This window comes from Hirundo rustica, chromosome 2, assembly GCF_015227805.2.
Source record: "Hirundo rustica isolate bHirRus1 chromosome 2, bHirRus1.pri.v3, whole genome shotgun sequence".
Classification (NCBI taxonomy): Eukaryota; Metazoa; Chordata; class Aves; order Passeriformes; family Hirundinidae; genus Hirundo; species Hirundo rustica.
The window spans coordinates 98,862,777-98,883,207 of record NC_053451.1 but is presented as its reverse complement, the minus strand read 5'-3'; the positions used below and the strand labels follow the sequence as shown (position 1 = coordinate 98,883,207).

At 40.6% G+C, this 20,431-nt stretch overlaps 1 protein-coding gene across 9 annotated transcripts in view; it reads right to left on the bottom strand.

Moving 5' to 3' along the window:
- Nucleotides 1-20,431, bottom strand: part of SHROOM2 (shroom family member 2) — a 119,757-nt gene that overhangs the window by 23,815 nt on the left and 75,511 nt on the right. For 2 of the 9 annotated variants that reach the window (XM_040054772.1, XM_040054775.1), the window contains exons 4-5: nt 13,891-16,528; nt 11,859-11,962 (exon numbers count right to left, since the gene is read on the bottom strand). In XM_040054772.1, the coding sequence (XP_039910706.1) occupies nt 11,859-11,962; nt 13,891-16,528 (2,742 nt within the window). Of the gene's footprint in view, nt 1-953; nt 1,222-1,571; nt 1,706-11,858; nt 11,963-13,890; nt 16,529-20,431 lie in introns of those variants that run through there. The other 7 variants (XM_040054774.1, XM_040054776.1, XM_040054777.2 and 4 more) reach the window with 6 other exon arrangements.

Sequence of the window (20,431 nt, the reverse complement as noted above, 5' to 3'; positions counted from 1 at the left end):
TCCCCCATGAAAATCATAAATAAATAAATAACAAAGAACATATCCACTCTAATTCTGCATTAAAAAAAACAAAGTTATGTTGATGGATGAATGTAGGCCAGTCACAGGTAACAGCAAAAAACACAGGCCCATAACAGAAACCAAATCTGATTAAAATTATATTTCTTACAGCAGCACAAGGGTCTTTATGCAGAAGGGAAAAATCTGATGGGAAAGGGCAGAGAGGGATGCTTTCCTTTCCTTAGCTCAGAAAACAAAAGCCCCTCCTCCACTCTGCTGCACATCAAAAATAAATGATAGAAGATATTTTTTTATGGCTATATTCCTATTGCTTTATCTATTGCATGCCTCTCCTAGCACACAGGGGATTACCTGCATGGAATTAAAATTACTTAAACTCAAGTGAACCAGTTAATGTGTTCAGTACTTACACACCGAATTCAATCATCAGAATATCCCAACAGTATAACGAGAACCATCATATTACACAAATGGCAACCATTGCAGAGACAAAAGACAGTATTTTCCAACACTGCTATCAAGGAAATCACAGTCACATAAAAAAAAAAAAAGCTCAAAGAAGAATGATTGTTTTGTCAATTTACTAAAAAATCCCCTACATTCCAGTTGCCACTCCTTTGATTTTTTTTTTTTTTTTTCATTTAGACTTTTTTGTCCTGATAATACTGTTGCTATTTTCTTGTTGCTATTACTACTGAAAACAGCTGCATGCAGCTGAATGAGAATTAGGTAACAGAAAACAAGCTATAAAATGAAATACTTTGTGAATAACAACTAGGTCACCTGGGATTCTCAGGCATTCTCTCACCAAAAAGAACACATAGCTAGCTCATCTCTAAAAGAAAAAAAATCCTAAACCAGATATTTTAATTTAATTAGCATGCACATGCACACATTTCAACAGCCATCTTTTCACTCTGAGCCACACTCACCGCTTGCTTCTAATAGTCACATCCAATTCTCTTACACTCCCAGCTAATAGCTCCTGCTGCTGTGGAAAAGCTCTTCGTGCAAGCCTATACTCACAGTAACAGGCTTGCCAGGCAAATAACAAGATGAAAAGCTCTCGCACCACCCTTAGCCGAGAGGAACCCCGAGCCTGGCACCCTGAGCCACAACAACGGCACTGCAGCCCTCAGTTCAGAAAACAAGTATTTTCGAAAGGCACTGCCTTCTAATTCCAGCGTACGTGATGCCAACTGTGAAAACAAAAGCTGCTAAAAACAGCGTGTGTGTGCAAGCATATGCACACAGAGCATCTTAGCTGGAATTAACTCACGTTTTCCCCCTATTCTCCCAACCCATGAGCGAACAGAGCAGTCCAAAATAAAATTCTGTACCGAGCACTGCAACATTGCTAATTTACTACTGTAGCTTCTGCTGATAAAGGCAGAAGATGCAGCCTGTGCTCAAAGACCTGAAGAACAAAAGAAATACTATATGAATTAATACTGCAAATTTCTGTTCAGAACTGACAGAAAATGGTACATAAGGCACACACCTCCAGCCATTTCTTTCATGCTTTAAGACTAAAGAGAAGACAATCTTACCAGGATTTACAGCTTTTTACCCATATTCACTGGATATGTGAGCTTTGCATCCTTGCAAATGTGCCAGACAGTTTGAAAGCCTTGCAGAACTGAATCTGTCTCAACCTCTGCGTCTCATTTACTGTAACACAGAGGATTTTCAAAGCCATGCCTCACAACAGCTGGCTTGTTTTTGCCTGCTTCCTATGATTGACAAGTTCATACAAGCTCTGTCAACTTTAACCTTGATAAGTGAAGGCTTAGTCTGTATTGTATGTTACATCACCAGAAACTTCTGACCTCAGGGAAAAGATCTCAGAGACTTCAAAGCTTTTCCTTTTCCCCACCCCCGCTCCCACCCTCTGGATTTGCTTATTTAAAAAAAAATTAGAAAATAACAAAAAACCCCCAAAAGTTTAAAAAGTCCTTTAATTTTTTAAGGGTTTTCATTTGTGAAAATCATGATGCGCATTTCCACAACTACAGCTCTGTAAGTTTTATCTCTTTACAATGATTATAAAAGATTCAGTGTGTTACTAGGTTCTTCTCTGAACAACATTTAAATAACCAAGTCTTTAATTTTAGAGGAGAGTCTTCATCAACAGCCCTCCAGCCTGAATTTTTCTGCATGCATTGTGTGCACAGGCACCCTCTCTTGCAGGAGATTTTGCAGGGAAAAATCTGAATGCTTTCATGCTGCATGAGCACATTGCCACCCCCACGTTCCATCTTGAGAAGGCATCTCACTCAGAGAGCAAAGCTCAAGCTCCTTTCAGTTTTTCTACAAGAACACATTAAAGACTTAATAGAGGAGTTGTGGAAAGGTCTAAATATGTATTAAAAGATAATTTTAAAGATGATTACTTTAAGAGGAAAATATTATTTAAACTGCATACAAAATCACAGAGCAGTTAGATATCCAGTTAATAACCTCTCCTGAAATTTTTCTGCCTCCCAAAGCTGCCTATTTGATTTCAATAGAGAGAATGATTTCAAGAAAAAACACCAGTTTACATAGTACAATACAAGTGGTTAAGAGACTGCAGCAAGTGTGGCTGGCCCGTGTAGAGAAAAATGGAAGCTACAGCTGCCATGTTACTTTTTAGCACAAAACTTCACTCACATTTACCGACATAAACAATCTCCTGCGTGACAGCAAACCCTAGCCATGTTGCCTAAGGGCTTACAGCAGAAAGTGAACATTTCACAGGCTAGCTTTTAGTACCAGAACACCATAAAGCCACTCTATGTATCAGAAATGTATGAATTGCTGCACTGAGGAGACAAATCAGTCACCTATTTCCAATTATGCTTTTCATCAAGTAACTTAAGGGAAAGTAAAATCTCCACTGCATCAGTACATGATGATTTTATGACTATAACCACTGGAGACTATATCTTATATTAGCTCTAAATCTCCATACTCAACTGTTATCATTCACAGGGCTACATGAAGATAGCTGGATTTCAAGCAATGCAATCAAAATGCACGTCTTTAGATGGTTTTCATTCTAATCTTCTTTCCAGGGAAAGCAGTAAAATCAAACCAGAATATAAACATCAACTAACATGTACAAATTTATCTCTGTTTCTCTCTCCACCAACACTTGTGTGTTGTTGTTTCACTCACTCCCAATTGCAGAATCATTTGGACTTCTTCCAGCTACTCATGCTCAGTAACACTTACCTTTAGGGACAGGGGAGGAAACTTTCATAAGAAGCTGCTACCCTCCAACACTTCCTTTTATCAGCCCATGATGGCCTCACATACCCCTAGCTGTCACTGCACGCACAGTGAGGAGAACAGATGCCAGGAGCAATTAAAGCAAAAATAACTCTAGTTGGTAGCAAGAAGCTGCAAGCAGAAAAAATGGGATATATGAGATGGGATAGCCACCCTCATGTTTAGAAACAGGGGTTCACCTGATAAAGGCAGAGGGAGAGTCCACGTTTTCAAGGGTGTGGAGAATGCACAAATTGGATGGGGGAGAAACAGGGCTGTATTAGTGTAGTGTAAAACAACCACAGGTTTTGGAGGCAGTCCAGCACCCATTTAATGAGATCCAGCAGCTGCTGGTGAGCCCGAGAGGAGCATCTCACCGAACTGCAGGACGCACACCTGACAGCCGCCAGCTGAGTGCTACCAGGAGAGGGAGGAATAGGGAGGCAGTGGCAGGAGCCTGCAAGTTTTAACAATTTCATTTAGCCACAACCAACCCCCAAATCCCAAAATAATGCATTTGTGATGCTTATGAAGATGCCCACACATCTCTCAGCTCAACCAGCTGAAAGTTTTAAAATGGACAAGACGAAGAAAAAAATTACAAGTGGATAATTTATCATGCAACTTCTGCCTTGATCCTGAGCTATGAGAAGAATCTGGTTAAAATCTTTGCTATTTGAAAAGCTACCCTGTGCCAGTGGCCATATACATTTAGATAAATCTTTTTTGAAAGATTAAGAATCCAGCGGTGTTCTATTTTGAAAAGGGCATTTCCATACATGAGATGAATATTTTTTGAAAGAACAAGCCAGATGGTATAATGTTAAGAGATAACATGCAACTGAAGATACAATATACAAAACTCAGAGGAAATGTGTAACACCTACCAAAACACCCAACCACCATTCTTCCTTCCCTCTCTCTGTCCCCTTCAAAGGTTGAATTAAACAGCAATTAAAAAGGAACATCCACCAGAGAACTTAAGTCCTACTCAAATGAGGAAAGTCCAGAACTAATCTAGCAAAGCAGATGTATAAGCAAAATATGGTTAATGAAGAAATTTTAAATGAAAAGCTGAGGTACAAATCCTTAAGGGTGTTAGGACAAAAAGGAAAAAACAAACAAACCAACTCAAACGGGCTGCAGCAAAAAAACTGATGCATTCTCATCTTCACAACTCCACAAACAAAGAACAGACTTTGCAAGAACTATTCTCAGATGCTGCACACCATTAAAAGTGGGTAGTCATAAGCTACCTAGGCCATATGACAATCACCTGAAACTTCCACAGGGAATTGCTGTACTGGGATCTGTGATGCAGAACTACCCATTCCTCTGACACTTGGACAGTTGCTTGAGCACAGTGACACACCCAGTGTTGTTGGAGGGAAGGTGTTAGGGTGCTGAAGAGAAAGAATGAGAGGAGAGCAAGAATGAAAAAAAGCTCATTATGAATCTGGAGAACTTCAGAATCGTAAATTTAACATCTGAAATAAGCAAAAAAGTAGAAATTTCATCAGGATATTCAGCAGCTGCACTAATGAGTAAAAATGACAAAGAATAATTTGGGCCTTCGTAGAAAAGGTGTATCTCGCATGCACTACCAGTCTTAGAAAGAGTCACTACACAACAGTGATCTGGATGACAGAGACTTTGGATTTTTAGATGAGTTAGAAAATTAAATTTTATCTCACCTCTTAAAAATTTGGCTCCTGTCTTGGGTTGCAATATATAACCAAAAGCATGTATTCTATTCCCAATCTGTTGAAACCAGTAGAAGAGGTGTTTTTTTTCTTTATCTCATAACTTTGGAGGGGAAGGGGCAGGTGCCTTCTGTTAATGGGCCAGCTGTTAAAACCAGGTGGAGCAATGTTCCTTATCTCTTCCACAGCCTGTCCTCCCCTCCAGGGGGATATCTTCTGTTAATGGGCCATTAAGGCTCACCACATGACTGATGAAATTACATCATTCCATTGTGAGATGCTCCACCCAGTGGGAAGAGCCAAGCATTCCTACCTAGATAAAAACTGAATTCAGAACACAATGGCAGCCAGTTTTCCACTGGATTCCCAGAGGAAAGACCAGACCCATCTTGCTACCACTGGACCCTTCTACAGTATCATCTCTAGTCCAGAAGAACCACATCTGTTACTCCAGAAGGACTTATTTGGACTACTCCCAACACCCTGACCAGGGTGTCAGGTCCCATTCCGACTCTGTCAGTGTTTCTAGGACTTTTTTGATTGTTTGTTTGCTTTACCACATTTGTATTTTTAACATTCCTAGTAAAGAACTGTTATTCCTATTCCCAAATCTTTGCCTGAAGGCCGTTAATTGCAAAATTATAATCTGGAGAGAGGGGGTTTGCATTCTCCATTCCAAGGGAAGCTCCAGCTTTCCCTGGCAGATGCCTGTCTTTTCCAAACCAAGACAGCTCCCATGAACAGAGTCCTCACTTGTCTTATAACATCATTCACATCAGAATTCATCAGATGTAGTTGATTCACCAAAGAGGTGAAAAACTAGGTGGCAGCAGTTGGTGTTCTGATGAAATTATTCAGACTTAATAAATGCAAAGTAATCCACAGGAGAGATTTTCCTGTACTTCACCAACATATACAATGATGTACAACAGAAATTACTTTACTGCAATGCAAGAAGGAAAAGCTGAATTTCACAGACTGTTCTATGAACATACAATCTTTGTACTTCACAGCAGTGAAAAAATAAACAAATGCCCCAAAATAAAACAAAGCTCAAAGACAGACAGACCAGCAGAGGCTTGACAAGATACCCAGCTGCATGGGTCCGAGTTTGCCCTGGTTTTCTGTTCCCTCACAAGCATCTGCTACTGGGTTACATAGAGAAAAATACCTTTGGCCTGCTTTTAAGTATCAATATCCATCAGGTACCAGTGATTCAAGGTTCCACTGTCTCAGAGAGTGTGATACTTAGATATCTGTTATTAGTCAGCCACAAACACTGGTACACTGAAAAGACATAATAGTTCATGGCAATGAAACTTGTACTAATTACAAGTACTCACAGAAACCTAAGGAAGACGAAAGGTTACAGGGGATTTCTCACATATAAATAGAAGCTGTTAGACTCACTCTCACTCTCCTCTATATGCACAGGAAGAGCTACAGTAGGTTTTTCCATTTTCAGACAAAATACAAACTTTTTAACAGCCCAGACTGTACCGTGTCATTGCTATAAGACACACACAATGACACCACTGGCATAAAAACTGGTGTGAGAAATGCCTTAATAATCTGTATCTCATGATAAAGGAATGCTAGGGACACAGACCTGCTGGAGCAACTCCAGAGGAGTGCCAGGGAGATGATCAGAAGGATGGAAAAGCTCTCCTGTGAAGACCGGATGAGAGAGTTGGAATTGTTCAGCCTGGAGAAGAGAAAGCTCTGTGGAGCTTGTTAACACATGCATGAAATGTTTGCCAAAGTAATTTTTCCACTGATTTCTAAGGAAGCAGTTGCACAAGATCATACTACTTCTTCCTCACACGAAAAAGGGTGAAAACATTTTGCTTACATAGCTCTGGCAATGTCTTGGTAAGTCCTTCAATGCCTGAGAAATACTTGTCCTGCAATGTTCAGTCAGGAAAAGCAACTCACAGTTTGACTGTTTAACTGCAACAATAAATGAGTAACCTCAGGAAGGTCAACAAGGCCAAGTTCCAGGTTCTGCCCCTGGGTCAGGGCAATCCTAAGCAGAAGTTCAGGCTGGGAACAGACCAAGACCTGCCTTGGGAAGAAAGACTTGGAGATGTTTGTGGACAAAAAGCCCAAGAATGACTTGGCAGTGCATGCTCCCAGCTCAGAGAACCAAATGGCTTCATCAAAGGCAGTCTGGCCAGCAGGTCAAGGGAGGGGATTCTCCCCCTCTACTCCGCTTTTGTGAAACCCCACCTTGATTACTGCATTCAGCTCTAGGGTTCCCAAAAGAAGAAAAATGCGGCCCTGTTGCAATGTGTCCAGAGGAGGGCTACTACTATGATCACACAAGTGGAACATCTTATTAAGGACAGGCTGAGAGAGTTGGGGCTGTTCAGCCTGGAGAAGAAAAGGGCCTAGGGAGACCATACAGCACCTTCCAGTACCTAAAGGAGGCTACAAGAAAACCAGAGAGTGACTTTTCACAACAGCATGTAGAGGTAGGACAAAGGGGAATGGCCTTAAGATGGAGGAAGGCAGGTTTTGATTATACATTAGGAAGAAATTCCTGACTGTGAGGGTGGTGAGGCACTGCAAAAGCTATCCAGAAAAGCTGTGGGCTTCCCAAGCCTGGAGGTGTCAATGACCAGGATGGATGGGGCTCTGAGTAACCTGGTCTAGTGGAAAGTTCCCTGGCCATGGCAGGAGGATTGGAACTAGATGATTTTTAAGGTTCCTTGCAAACCTAACCATTATGGGATTCTATGATTCTTTATAAAGAAGTTTAAAATAGCTATGCAACACAATGCTGACAACAAAACTTCTCATTAACTATTTAAGGAAATGGCCCTTTTGCTACATATAAAAACCCCCAAGCTTTCAAGCCTTGTATTTCAGTAGCCCAGTTCCTAGTTAAGCTGATCCTAACACTGTGTATTTCCAGTTAATTTACACTAATTTAGATGGTGACTAATTAACACCATCTATCATTGTAAATATGAGAAACTAATTTGTCCAAATGTGTATTAGGGATTGTTGGTGTTTTTTCCCCCCACTGTTAATTAGTCCTCATAGATATATAAACCCCAACCCCTATAATGGTCACAAATCAGAAACAGCTAAGAGAAATAACTATCTACATACCCAAGTCTGTTTTATATGTCTGTGTATATATACATATACACACACACAAACATCCATACATGCATGATACAAATAAACACATACACAAATGGTCTACTGGCAGTTTTTAAATTTCTCTCCACCTCACTCAATTCAGGAGACATAAGGTCACTCACATCCCTATGTTGCTGAAGGTCTTCGTCCTTCCTTGCACAATAGCTTGCTGCTGCTCCTGGTGAGCATGGAGCCTAAATATTCACCAAATGTTGAAAAATCTTCCTTATAAAGAGCCTAATAAAAAACTTGGAAACATGTCTATGGATCCTATTTCTGGATTATCAAAGATTTTTCTAGAACATTATGGTTGGGCATTCAAGACAACTTAGGGATTAAGAAATTATTTTTATTTTGGTTTTGTATTGTAAAGGCTGTTCCTCTGTCTTCAAGAGCTCAACTCAAATAGGAGTAACTACTAAGGTATGAGAACACTGAAAGAAATATTTTACAATGTTTAATTAGAGTTGAGTCACACTGTGGTCCTACACTTGACATGCACATGCTCTTAGACTTGACACTTATTAAATGCTGAAATATTTTCTGCAGCCTGTGATCTCAGATATCCTTTTTCACTTTTTGAAGTTATGTGACTTTAATAGACATCACAGGAACAAATTAATAGAGCTAGGAGTCAAATGTTCTTAGAAAGTAAATAAAGGCAATGGCTGTAAACATCTCCTGTAGATGGCAATCTTAAAAATTAGATCATTAAGCATGATTCTTTTGATCCAGAATGACTTATGTGTGCATGTCATACTGCAGGAAGCCATAGACTACTGGTCAGAACATCCATTTCCCGCTTTAACCTTTTGAAAGTCTTTCAGTTTAGAAGTCGTGGAGACTTCTATAAGGAAGGTAATTATATAACCAGTATAAGTCATTTTACAAATGCAGAAAGAGAGACATGTTTAAAGAAGCACAGATTTTGCATCTGTAAAAATGTAAGCTTTTGTAACTAATTTGAAATAGAGAGGCATCAATAAAAATAAAAAAGAACCATTTTTGGTTTTACAGATCAGCAGAATTGTATAATGCTTTTACACTGTCCTAAAGTTAAGAACATACATAGAATCACATCAACACCTCAGTATAAAAATACTCATCTCATGTTAGATAACTGTATCCCTGTAAGTTCGTAACAAGAGTGGTTTGGTTGTTCCATAAGAGATGACAATGGCAGCTGTGGATCACTATTTTCTCGTCCTACAAAAGTAATACCCTAAACTATTAAATACTGCGGTTCAGAAGAACATGTTGCAGCTCTTCTAAAAAGGGAGATGAAACAACCTGAATTCATTGGAAACACTCAGTAATCTCAGAGGGGAAAAACAGAGCTCAAAGATGAAACAGGTTCACAAACTTTCATCAACTCAACATTCACCACCCCATCCCTCCCACCGCAAATTTTTCAAAATAGCGTTAATTTAGGTGTTACAACTGTGTGCTAAAAAAGAACAGCCAAGAAAATACTGTAGCAAAAAGCTCAGGAGAAAAAAAAAAAAATCAAGCCTTAATATGGATATATATTAATAATACATTATAAATAAATATTAATATATTAAATAAAATATTTAATTTTGTTTGTTTTTAAAAAGTCATTTGCTGGTACAATATTCTAACCCTTTTCTCATTTTAGATTCAGTGCATTAAAAAAACCTCATACTTCTGAGGAAAGTAATCAGGGAAGCTGTAATGGTAAATATATTATTTCAAATTACTTTTTTTAATTTTCTCAAAACAACTGAAGGGTAGGGAGGCCAGAGGCACCCTGTAGTGTAAGGACAGTCTCTAACCTAGAGAAAGCACCCATGGACTCCACAGCTGTCTCTCAGCTTGTGTTACTGCACATCTCACACCCACAAATACAGAAGGGCCAATCCTGTATTCAGCCCCATCAAACTGACTTTGGTAGCACAAAGGTAACCTTAACACACAGGTCTCAGCAGCACAAAATAACAGCTTCCAGCAAGTTTATTCAAGCATAAATTTTAAAAGAGTAATAAACATGACCATAAGGAAGACCTCAGGTTTGGTTACGATTCATGTTCTAGAATATACCCTGATTTAGGTAGATTTTGTAGCCTTTGCAGATTGCTAGATTTTAAAAATAGAAAACTAAATGCCTTTAGGGCACCTCAAAAATCATAAAATCAACTCATGCCACGAGACCAGTTCCTTCTGAACACAACAATGCCTTGTTAAAAAAGGAGCACACAGAAATACATATTCTTTCCCATAAGACAGCCATTCATTATCACGCAGTGGTATTTCACAACACAGGAATTAAATGCCCAAATGAGGGATTTTAATTACTTAGTTTTTCGAATACAGAAGACATATCAATGTTGAGAGAAAGATTGTGAAAGAGACCATTTCACAAAACCTTCTGTAATGCGGTAAAATGGCCAAATACTACATCTGAAATAGTATGTCAAAATAGGCTCCAGCTGAAAAAAAAGTTACTGCAGCTGGTGCCCAGTCATGTGATTTTCATGGATTCCATGATTATAAAGCAAGAATTGTGCTGCACAAACACTGCTAAAATGCTGGCGTAGGAGTATTATTCACATGCTTTTGTGACTCGGCTTTGGTGCTGGTAGATGAAAACCATTTTACTTGTCCAGAGATGCTGCCCGCCCACAGCAGCCTGCCTGCTCCCGGCTGATCGTGCCCGCCTGCCCCTCTGCCTCCCTCCTTTCCTCCCCACGCTGCACGCACACTCGCTCCATGGGCTGCTCATTCTGGAACCACCACGGTAAGTACAAAGGGCTACAAAAAACTAGGAAAATAGGGGCTGGTCTCTTCAGCTAAGCCATAAGCAAAGCAAAATACAATCATATGAACCCACAAATAAATACTAACTTTTTACAAGGTTTTATGGTCACAGCTAGAGTGTACGTTTGCTACAGTTCATAAATTCCTCTTCCCCTGAGAGATTAATACCACTTACAGAACTGTGGAAAGCCTATAGAGGTTTTTTTTTCCTGTGCAGGGGTTCCCCTTGTTATGAAACCCAGAGCTGTCAGCCTCAGCTCGGCTTCAGCAGCCACAGAATCAGCGATTGCTGAAATCACTGCTTACACCACAATGGGCCAGGGACGAGGACAACCCTCAGCATGCTAGGATTTAAAGGATTTTAACTACACTGTGCATACAGTCACACCTTTGAAAAGGGTTTAAAAACAGGGTGCATTAATTAAAATATGAATGAACAGAGAAAATTTGAGCTCTTTAAACAATAAAACAAAGTTTAGAGTCTTCTATTCGTCTCCTATATTCTGTAAAGGCATAAGAAAAGGAAAGTCCAATTTATGGCACTATTATGTTTCAGCAGCATGCTGTCTTTGCCAAGGATAATACTGGAAATCTCTTCTGGGAAACCTCAGGCCCCCCACTACCCCCGAAAAAAACATGTAACTATCATTTCATGCACACAAATAAGAATCAACTGCCTCTGAACAAACTATAATATGCTCAACACTCAAGAATTTCTTTAAGCTCACACTACAGTCCTCCAAAATTTCAGTCCCGACATTAATTCTATCATGCACATTGAAGTATGTGGGGAGAAGGAGGGAAATAAGGGAAAAAGGCACTGTAGACACTCTGAAATCATCACAGCAGAACTTGCAGTTTGAGTCAGGAAAAGATCAGATGAGAGAAATTTGCCAAAAAGGTTTGTCTAAACCAAATCTTTTAAAGAGAGAAATTAAGAAATACTGTACTTACCTTACAGTGCAGTTCCTTTCATCCAGTTTGTTAATGTTAGAGAAAATACACTCCCCATCTTCCTTTAAATCCTCTGCTTGCCTCCTTACTTCAACTGATACTTCCTAAAAGAGGTTTATAATACAAGTAAAAGACCATGTCATCATGTTTCACTCCCCCAAAAAATCTATGATTATGGAACCTCTTATTTGTGGGTTTGTTCTGTTTGAATATACATCAAGTCAACAGCATAGCATGTTTTAAGCTTGTTTGGTTTTAAGCAGTACAGCGTGCTCTGTGACCTCTTGCACAGCACTCCCGACCTGGCTGTGCTCGCATTGCTGCTCTGCTTTGCTGATCTACAGAACTTAACATTTAGATAAATGCTTGCAACCTCCATTTGGCAAAAACAAACAAACAAACAAACAAACAAACAAAAAAAAAAAAGAGGAGGCACGGAAGTTGCAGAAGAGCTGCTCACATTTTAGGAGATGCAAGCATGCATCAGGTCGTGAAGCCCTGTGCGACTACTTTAGTTTCTCAGTAAAACACCAACAGTGCTGTTCCACAACGTTATTATCTCACTATCTTCAAACAACCCCACCCAAAGCATAGCTTTGCATTACAAACACTGAACTTACAGGAAATTTAATTGCGCATTAGCACTGGAATAATCTGAATCATATATGCAAAACAACATCTTTATTTACTTCAGTCTGTTGTAAGCATCTTCAATGCACTTATCACCATATTTTCCAGGTGCCTAAACAGGTGTCTGCTTTTTGCCCCAGGAGGCCTATACTGAACATAAAGGCACTGACTAATAAACCAGAAATGCATACAGGGAATAAATTATGATTTTTTTTCTGCTGGGTAGGCAATTATTTAATAACTTAGTGAATTTAGTTTTCAAAATAACTTCCAGGTGAGTATTTTCAGTGGTTGGTATCTCTACCCTAGTAAATTATCCGCATAGTTAAGTCTGCACATAGAGTTCAAAAATACCCTTTGCCAAACTTAAAGACACAAAAAACTTATGAAAAGACAGTCCACAACTTTTAGAGATTGACGTTTTTGTTTCTTTTTGAGCTATTCTCATTCTACTCCATGTCTACACACACACAGAGGTGATCTGTTAATACATGAATGCAATGCTTTTACCAAGAGAGGAAAAAATAAAGAAAAAGTAATATACAACTGCATTGCTTCAATTTTATTCTTGTAGAAGGCAAAGCTCAACACAGGTTGAACACACTGTGATCCTTTATACATATCAGGCAATCTTGTAGTAGCTTGAACAACATCTATTAAGAGAGAACTAAAGAGATTTGGTTTCTCTGTTTACTTCCAGTGCCACCTGCCAACCATTACCTGGCCCTGCTCGGTTAAAAATTAACGTAATATTTACTTGCAAGTTGAACAGACATTTGGCATTTCTCTAAGGAATAAATGTATATATCTTAAGCAAACTGACATAAAACAAAACATTAAGCAGTTTCATTATTGCTGTGGCTTTAACATTAACAGGCACATTTTTAATTTCTAAACTTTATTAGGCAGAAGTTTTGTCCTATGTACCTTTTGCATGAAGCAAGTTTAGAGGAAAAGAGAAAATCCATGGAAATTACTAGACCATTAAAAAACTAGACCAAAGTATGTATTATTTACACTTGGAACACTTTCCTTCATAGTTTCAGAGAATTCAAATAGACAATACAGCCACACCAATGAAAAAGTCTGTGTGAAAATTGCTTTGGACCTTCAAAATCTCTACTGTAAAAACCAGGATATTAGCAAATCAATCATGTTTTTTTTCCATCTAACTACAACACATAAGAAATTACTTTGATCCAACTGCTCTTGTGCAGTACAAACTTTGATCTTCCTCATTTTACTTAAGAGATCTACCTATATCATTTACTCCTTTACTGACAAAATGCAAACAGTGTTCCTAAATTGGAAATTTTCATAAAAATTCTCTTTTCCCCTCCACTCCTCCACTGTCCGCCACGACCTTGGACAATTTAAAGGATAATGCAAAAGACACTTGTACCTGTTTGTAGAAATCAGTGGAAGGGGATGATCTAGACCTCTCATGGGTGTATTGGGATTTCCCATGCTGTTCATGGCCTGTATCGAGGATATTATCAGCTGAATGGTACCTTCCTGAGCCCCTTGGCTCTATTGGCTTCCACTGCTCTTTCCACGATGCCTCATACTCTGCAAAGGTTCCCAGGCGCTGTGGCTGTGCAGATTTCCCAATCCTCTCAGCAGTCCTATTGCTGCTGCCATGGTGGACGCTATCTTTCGAAGCACGAGCAGTTTCAGGTCCAACAGAGGCTACCCGACCTCTTCTCTCATACCACAGCTCCTCTCCCTCTTGTACTTTCCTATCTGGCCTCTCAGGCTGTCCCTCTGCTAGACCATGGAGACCTGGTTTCTGTGATGATTTTCTAAATGCAGGCTTACTTGTTTCTTCAAAAAATTTCCACCTGTCTGCAAACGAGCCCAGGGCTTCTTCTGATATATCTGGACGGCAATGAGCATGGCATTCATCCTCTGACATGCCCACCTCATTCATCTTCTCTGGTTCCGAGTACGACTTCAGTTTTTGTTCTGTTGTGAACCTCTTCCTGGCTCCAATGCGAGAAACGTGATGAGTGCCACTCCCTGTAGGGTTTGGTTTGGCTTGTGTAGCCTCAAGGAATCCAGAGACATCCTCAGAAACCAAAGCCAGTAATGAAGAGTTGTAACTACCAGTTTTCCGCTCAGGTGACCTGGGGAGATATTCAGCAGGGCTGGGCTCCAAGTCCCGACGTTTGAATGATGTCGCACTCAGAACCCTGGCCTGTGCTTCCTTGAGGTGATCTTTGTAGGTGCTAGTAAAGTTTGTGTCTGGGGAGGTGGTGATATTCTCTGCTGAATCTGGTTTCCAGGTCTCACTGCACTCCTCTGTTTCAGATGACCCTACTAGTGTAGCAGTACTTCTACTTTTCTGCAGCTTTGCTCTTCTCATTTGGATCTCATTTCTGAGGGTTGTTGCAAAACGATCACTCCTTCGTGCCTGTTTAGACAGGTGAGTGTCAAATGAGGTCTGTTGTTCTGTTACCGCTTCTGGGTTGTTGTCAGACTGTTTTTTCCCTTCCTGAGCTAAAGAGTGCAACATTGGCGTCCTCTGAGGAGAAATCTTGCTGCTCTCATCTTTCTCCCACCTAAAATCTTGCTGAGATCTGTTTTCAGTGGTAAGGACACAGCCCTTTACATATTCCTGCTGACCATGCCTACTTTCACTTTCCTCAGAGCTGTTCTCACAGCTTTTCCTTTGTCCAGATTTTTCAGTATGATTAGGTTTTTTAGATTCTTCTACTACAACACACCTAGAATCTCCCTCTCTGTCCACTGGGTAATGACTACTGTTCTCATACCTTGTCAGTGAAGATTCATAAGACTGTTGAGGTAGATAATATTTTGGGTTTGGGGCCATTTTAATAACTGCAGAATTTTCATGAGGTCCAAATGACACATCAGTTCCCACTGCAGGTTTCCAGCTGTCATCCTTGACTTGTAGTGGCTTTGAGCTTCCCTGAGCAGGTTGTTTTGCTGTCACACAATAATATCGACTTTGTCCAGTGTTGTCCACTTTCTGTTCAGCAGCACTGTTCAGAGAGGAAGTGCTGAGCAGACTGGCTTGGTGTGGACTGTAGCCATGAAAATGATCTGCAGCTAACTCCTGAATGCCACTGTAGGACAGGTAATGTTGCTGATCTTTAGGTGCAGCTAAGGTTCTTGCACTGTGATAAAAGGTGCTTTCATCGCTGTACTGGTGCTGGTGGTGGTAAGTGTAAGCAGTCTGTGCAAACCTAACGTCGGTGCTGGACAAGGATGGCTGCAGTTTGTTCACAGTTCCTGCATTACTACTGTACCTTTCACCAGCTGAAGAAAAACCATGTTCTGAACTGAGATCTGATTTATAATGTGAGCAGCTGATCCTCCTGTCACATGCTCTGGAGGGCCGCCGCTGCTGCTCTGCCGTTTCCAAACTCCAGTCACTCCTGGGCTGAGATCGGTTCAGGGCTGTAAAGTGCTGCGTGCTGGCACCCTCTGAGTACACAGGGCCGTGGGTTTTCTCATGGCCCTTGGTGGCAGCAAAGCTGTCACTACGAAGAGGCGGAGGTGGCGGGGGAGGAGATGAAGACTTCTTCTTATCGGGAATGTACCAGACAGGTCCGAAACTGGATCTTCCCAAGCTAGTGAGCTTGCCATCTGGGTGTTCCTCTGTTCTAGGACTTTTGTTGTTCTCGTATTGGATGGGAGCTGGCAAATACCCAGGCTTGTCTTCTGTTACACTGCTGTCATTCAAAAACTGGCCAGACTTGCTTCCATGCTTAGAAGTCTCCCAGGGGCCCACTTTGTAAAGCATGTTCTCTGTCGAAGAAGTGTCTGCATTGGACAGAGTGTGGTCAGGGGTGCTAGAACTTGTGGAGAAAGACCCATAGGCTGAATCCCGCTTACTTTGGCTCCCTAAATGATCAATGCTACTGTTAGACCTTGCAGAAGAAAGTCTTCCATACTGGGCTACTTGGGGAGTGTGGTCCCAGCTGTCCATACTTCCCAAAGAGCTGAATTGGTCAGAAGTGCGATATAGACTTGACTGATCCCATGAGTTTGACAGGTCATGAGAAGAACAACTACTGAAACAAACAAACAAACAAAAGTGTCAGAATAAATATCAAAAACGTCAAAAAAAGCCACAATGTCATTATAACCACCCATTTTAATAACAGTGGTTAAGATCCATCTGCACAGCAGTTAAAGACAAACAACCTAACAAAACTGAAAGTCTGAACATGAAGTCAGGGCTCCAACTTTATACCCCATCACTGATTCAAAGCTTGAAACCTTAGTAACTAACTCAGCTTCTCTATGTAAGTTTGCCAGTAAGTAATTGCATTTATCGCCTTGGAGGGTCCCTTCTCCCCCTGCAAATTGTTGATTTTGATGACTTTGCTTTTAGAAAAATTTAGTTTGAGCTCCATTAGCTCCCTCTTGCCCAGGACAAAAACCAACTTATTTTTCAGCTTATTTTCCAGGCACCTCGATTCTTCCAGCTATTAAATTCACGTACTTCCTCTCTTCATCTCTGAAATATGACTCTAAACTTCTTCAGCCCATTATGTTATTCCTTTGTCAGTAAGTTACTCCCAAAAAGTTCTATCCACATCTGCCTATTAGTTTTATTTTTTAATTTTAAGCAGAGATGCACTAAATGTATTTGTCTCAAATACCAACTGTGCATGCACCTTAGCAGTGTGGTTTCGAACCACTCTCAGGCTGACACTCTTACAAAATTCAATTCCACCCAGTTCCACATTGTCAGGAAAACTTCAGGAGTTGCCTAAGCAGCATAAGCTCTGCATGGCCAGACAAACTTTTAACTTTCCTTAGAGAGTTCCTTACTGCCACCAGTTTCTCCCTACCACTCTTTCCTCTATAAAAACATCATCTCTGACACTGTACTTTCTTCGGGTCTTTTGCCGAGGATATTATTCCAAAATCCTGCTGCTTCTGTTACTTTCCTACCTCATGAGTTTTGTCTCATTTTGTTTAATTTCTTTTTTCTCTCACAGTACCCACCTCCTATCAGTCCAATACATTTATGCTGAGATGACAGTCTTTCCAATTATTCTCATCCCATCTCCCTGTTTGAACTTCACTGGCAGCTCCTCCTGCTTTTATACACCAAATTCAAATTCTTGCCTTTGCATGCAAAGCCCCTTGGTAGAAATCCCAGAATTATTCCATTTCTCTGTAGCTATAATTATATGAAGCAGCTATCAAATTTTGTCCTGTAAAGAGAACTGCGAAAGCTAGCAATAAAATCAGATTAGTCCACATAAAAAATATGAAGAGATATATAGGTCTTTTCTTCTGTCAAAAATATTGCAAAAGTCAACCCAACGGTTCTTTGGAATTCAGTACTAACAGAATTCCTTTTTCCTCCCTCTACTCTACAGCCTTTTAAAATTCTTTTTCTTATACAACAGGGTCAAAACCAAATTATATTAAATAAGAGAATATATGCTTTATGCTTATTTTCTAAAAGTATTTTATTAACAAGATACACTAGCAATGGCCTCATCTTGTGGGGTTTTATGTTTTTTTATTCACTTATATTCAGCATTTAAAACAACTTGCTGAATCCTTATAAAGGTCTTAATTATCATCTTATGCTGATACTGTGCTTCTTGTAAAAAGTATCTTGGTCATTACTAGGATTTTCTTTTGTCAAAGAATAATGTAAGCCAGATATTACTACGAATGGCTGATATTCACACTCCCTTGAGCACTAAGGAGATCATAGAACCATTAAGGTTGGAAAAGACCTTTAAGTTGATAAAATCCAAAGACATAATTGGCATTACTTAAAAGAAAGATGCAAGAAAGCCTCAGTTTACAGATCTCATGTAAATTGCTAGAATAAAATGTGAAGGAGAGATCATCAGTGTAGGAGGTCAAAGCCCTGCTTGAAAATCCCTAATGGAAACCCAGCAGAAGCAGCAAACACTTTGAAGAAGGACAGGATGGTTTCTAATAGCGTGTTACTGCAAAGCACAGCCTCCCATGGTCCTAAACTGCAGGGCAATTCTCCTGTGAATGCTGACATGGAAGAGAGTCCAAAAGCCAGTTCTCTGCCAGAGCGTGGCCGGCATCCCAGGATATCCTTCCCTCAACGGCTGTTTTAGAGCAGATTCATAAAAGCACCTACACTGCTAGTCAAAGTCTGGTAGGTAAAGTCCAGGAACAACCTGCAAACACCATCCCTTGGCCACGTTGGCCAGTAAACACTCTTCCCAATCCTGGGGCATAAGCTTCTGCTTCCTCACAGAAATGATCATCTCAGCAAATTCATGGAATTACAAATCACATGCACCTGACCTTAACTGCCCCCAAACCTCAGTTTAGGTGGCCTTCTCAAAGCACACTTGTCCCACAGCCACACCTGTAATACCAGAATGAAGCAGAAGAGGTGGTTGGGTTCATCTGCACAATCAGGGGCACAGAAAAAAACCCGAAGGTTACTCTGTTGTAGTATATCCTACTGCAAGATAACGCAGGGTTTAAACTGTCAGCAACTTAAGATAGTTCACTCACACTCCTCACAGAAAAGTGCACTCAGCCTTTGTTTAGGATGGGCCAGGAAAAAAGTCTGCACCATATTAAGGAGCAACTTCTGTGAAAGAGACAAGACTTACAGAGGGAAACGAAGGCACGAAAAGCTTTACAAGTTCTAGCCCTCTAGCCTTGCACGAGAGGCATCTAGGCCTAGCCTAGTGCTCCCAAGATAACTTAAATTTTTTGGATTAAAGTCACATGATAAAAACCCCCTAAGTATAGTTCTGGATGTGGAGGGCTGGGTTCCAGGACCACCCTCTCTCCTATATACTGGTACAGCCTCTTCTGGTCTGTCTTCCTCTATATTCATCCACCTTCTCAAATGTTCAAATTCATTAGGCTGGCAAAAACAAAGGCCCAGCAAAACCAACCAACCAAGAAAAAAAAATCCGAAAGCAAATGAAACTGCTCATACCTTTAACCCAGCAGTAGACAATATGGACAGTCCTCACCGGGCCGTTTTGGCCAGCTGTGCCCCACTCCACCAACACAAAAAAGTGTTGTCCCTCCCTCTCCCAATGAACTCTCCATGTTTTACAAGTGATTTAGTGAATTTTCACACTCACAGAGGGAGTGCAGGTAGGCACATTCAGAAGAGATTTTAGCCTTTGAATACCAATTTCAGATGCTTAGCTCAAGGAAGGACACGATATTCCAGAAACAGCCCAGGGATGGGATGCTTGGGCTAGAAATATCCCCTCCTGGGCTGTTTCTATTATTTCCTTGCATACTGCTGCTTTCAGCTACTGATTGCTGTGCTTTTTGATCAGCTGAGCTTTTTGTGAAATGTACTTGTACAATGGGGAATCTCTGAGGCTGCTCACCTCTTTTTGCCGATCAGCAAGCCCAGAGAACCCCACTCTGCAACTGCGATCCCCAAAATACCAAAATCTTTGGACTGCCATTGTGGGAATGCTGGGCCTCCTCCAGCAGTGGCATTAAAAGCAGCTCTGGCACTAAATCAGTCTTGGACAACAGACGCCAGGACTGATAAAATCTCCCAAACACATCACCTTTTAAGTGGGCAGCACGGGTAGCCAAGGGGCTCAGGACGGCAGTGACCTGGGAACTGTGGTATTAGACTGTGCTAAGGCCACTAAATCTTTCAGCAGCATGTGAGAAAGAATCTCTTGTTTTTATTAGTATTAGTGTCTGCCAGCAGTTGCGATATGCGAGGGGAGACGACTGCTCTATGCCCATCCCTGTTTTCCTTTACACCCACAATTTCCTGACCAAACCCCATTTCAAACTGATATTGAACCTTTTTTTGCTCTTCTTTTAAGTACTGGGACACACTCAGCTCCTATCAAAACACACCTTGAGACACATCTTGTAGTATTTTACTTTCGCAAAGTACAAGGACAACCACCAGGAAGAACAGGAAGTATATAATGATTTACAGCTTAGTGTAGGAGACTCAT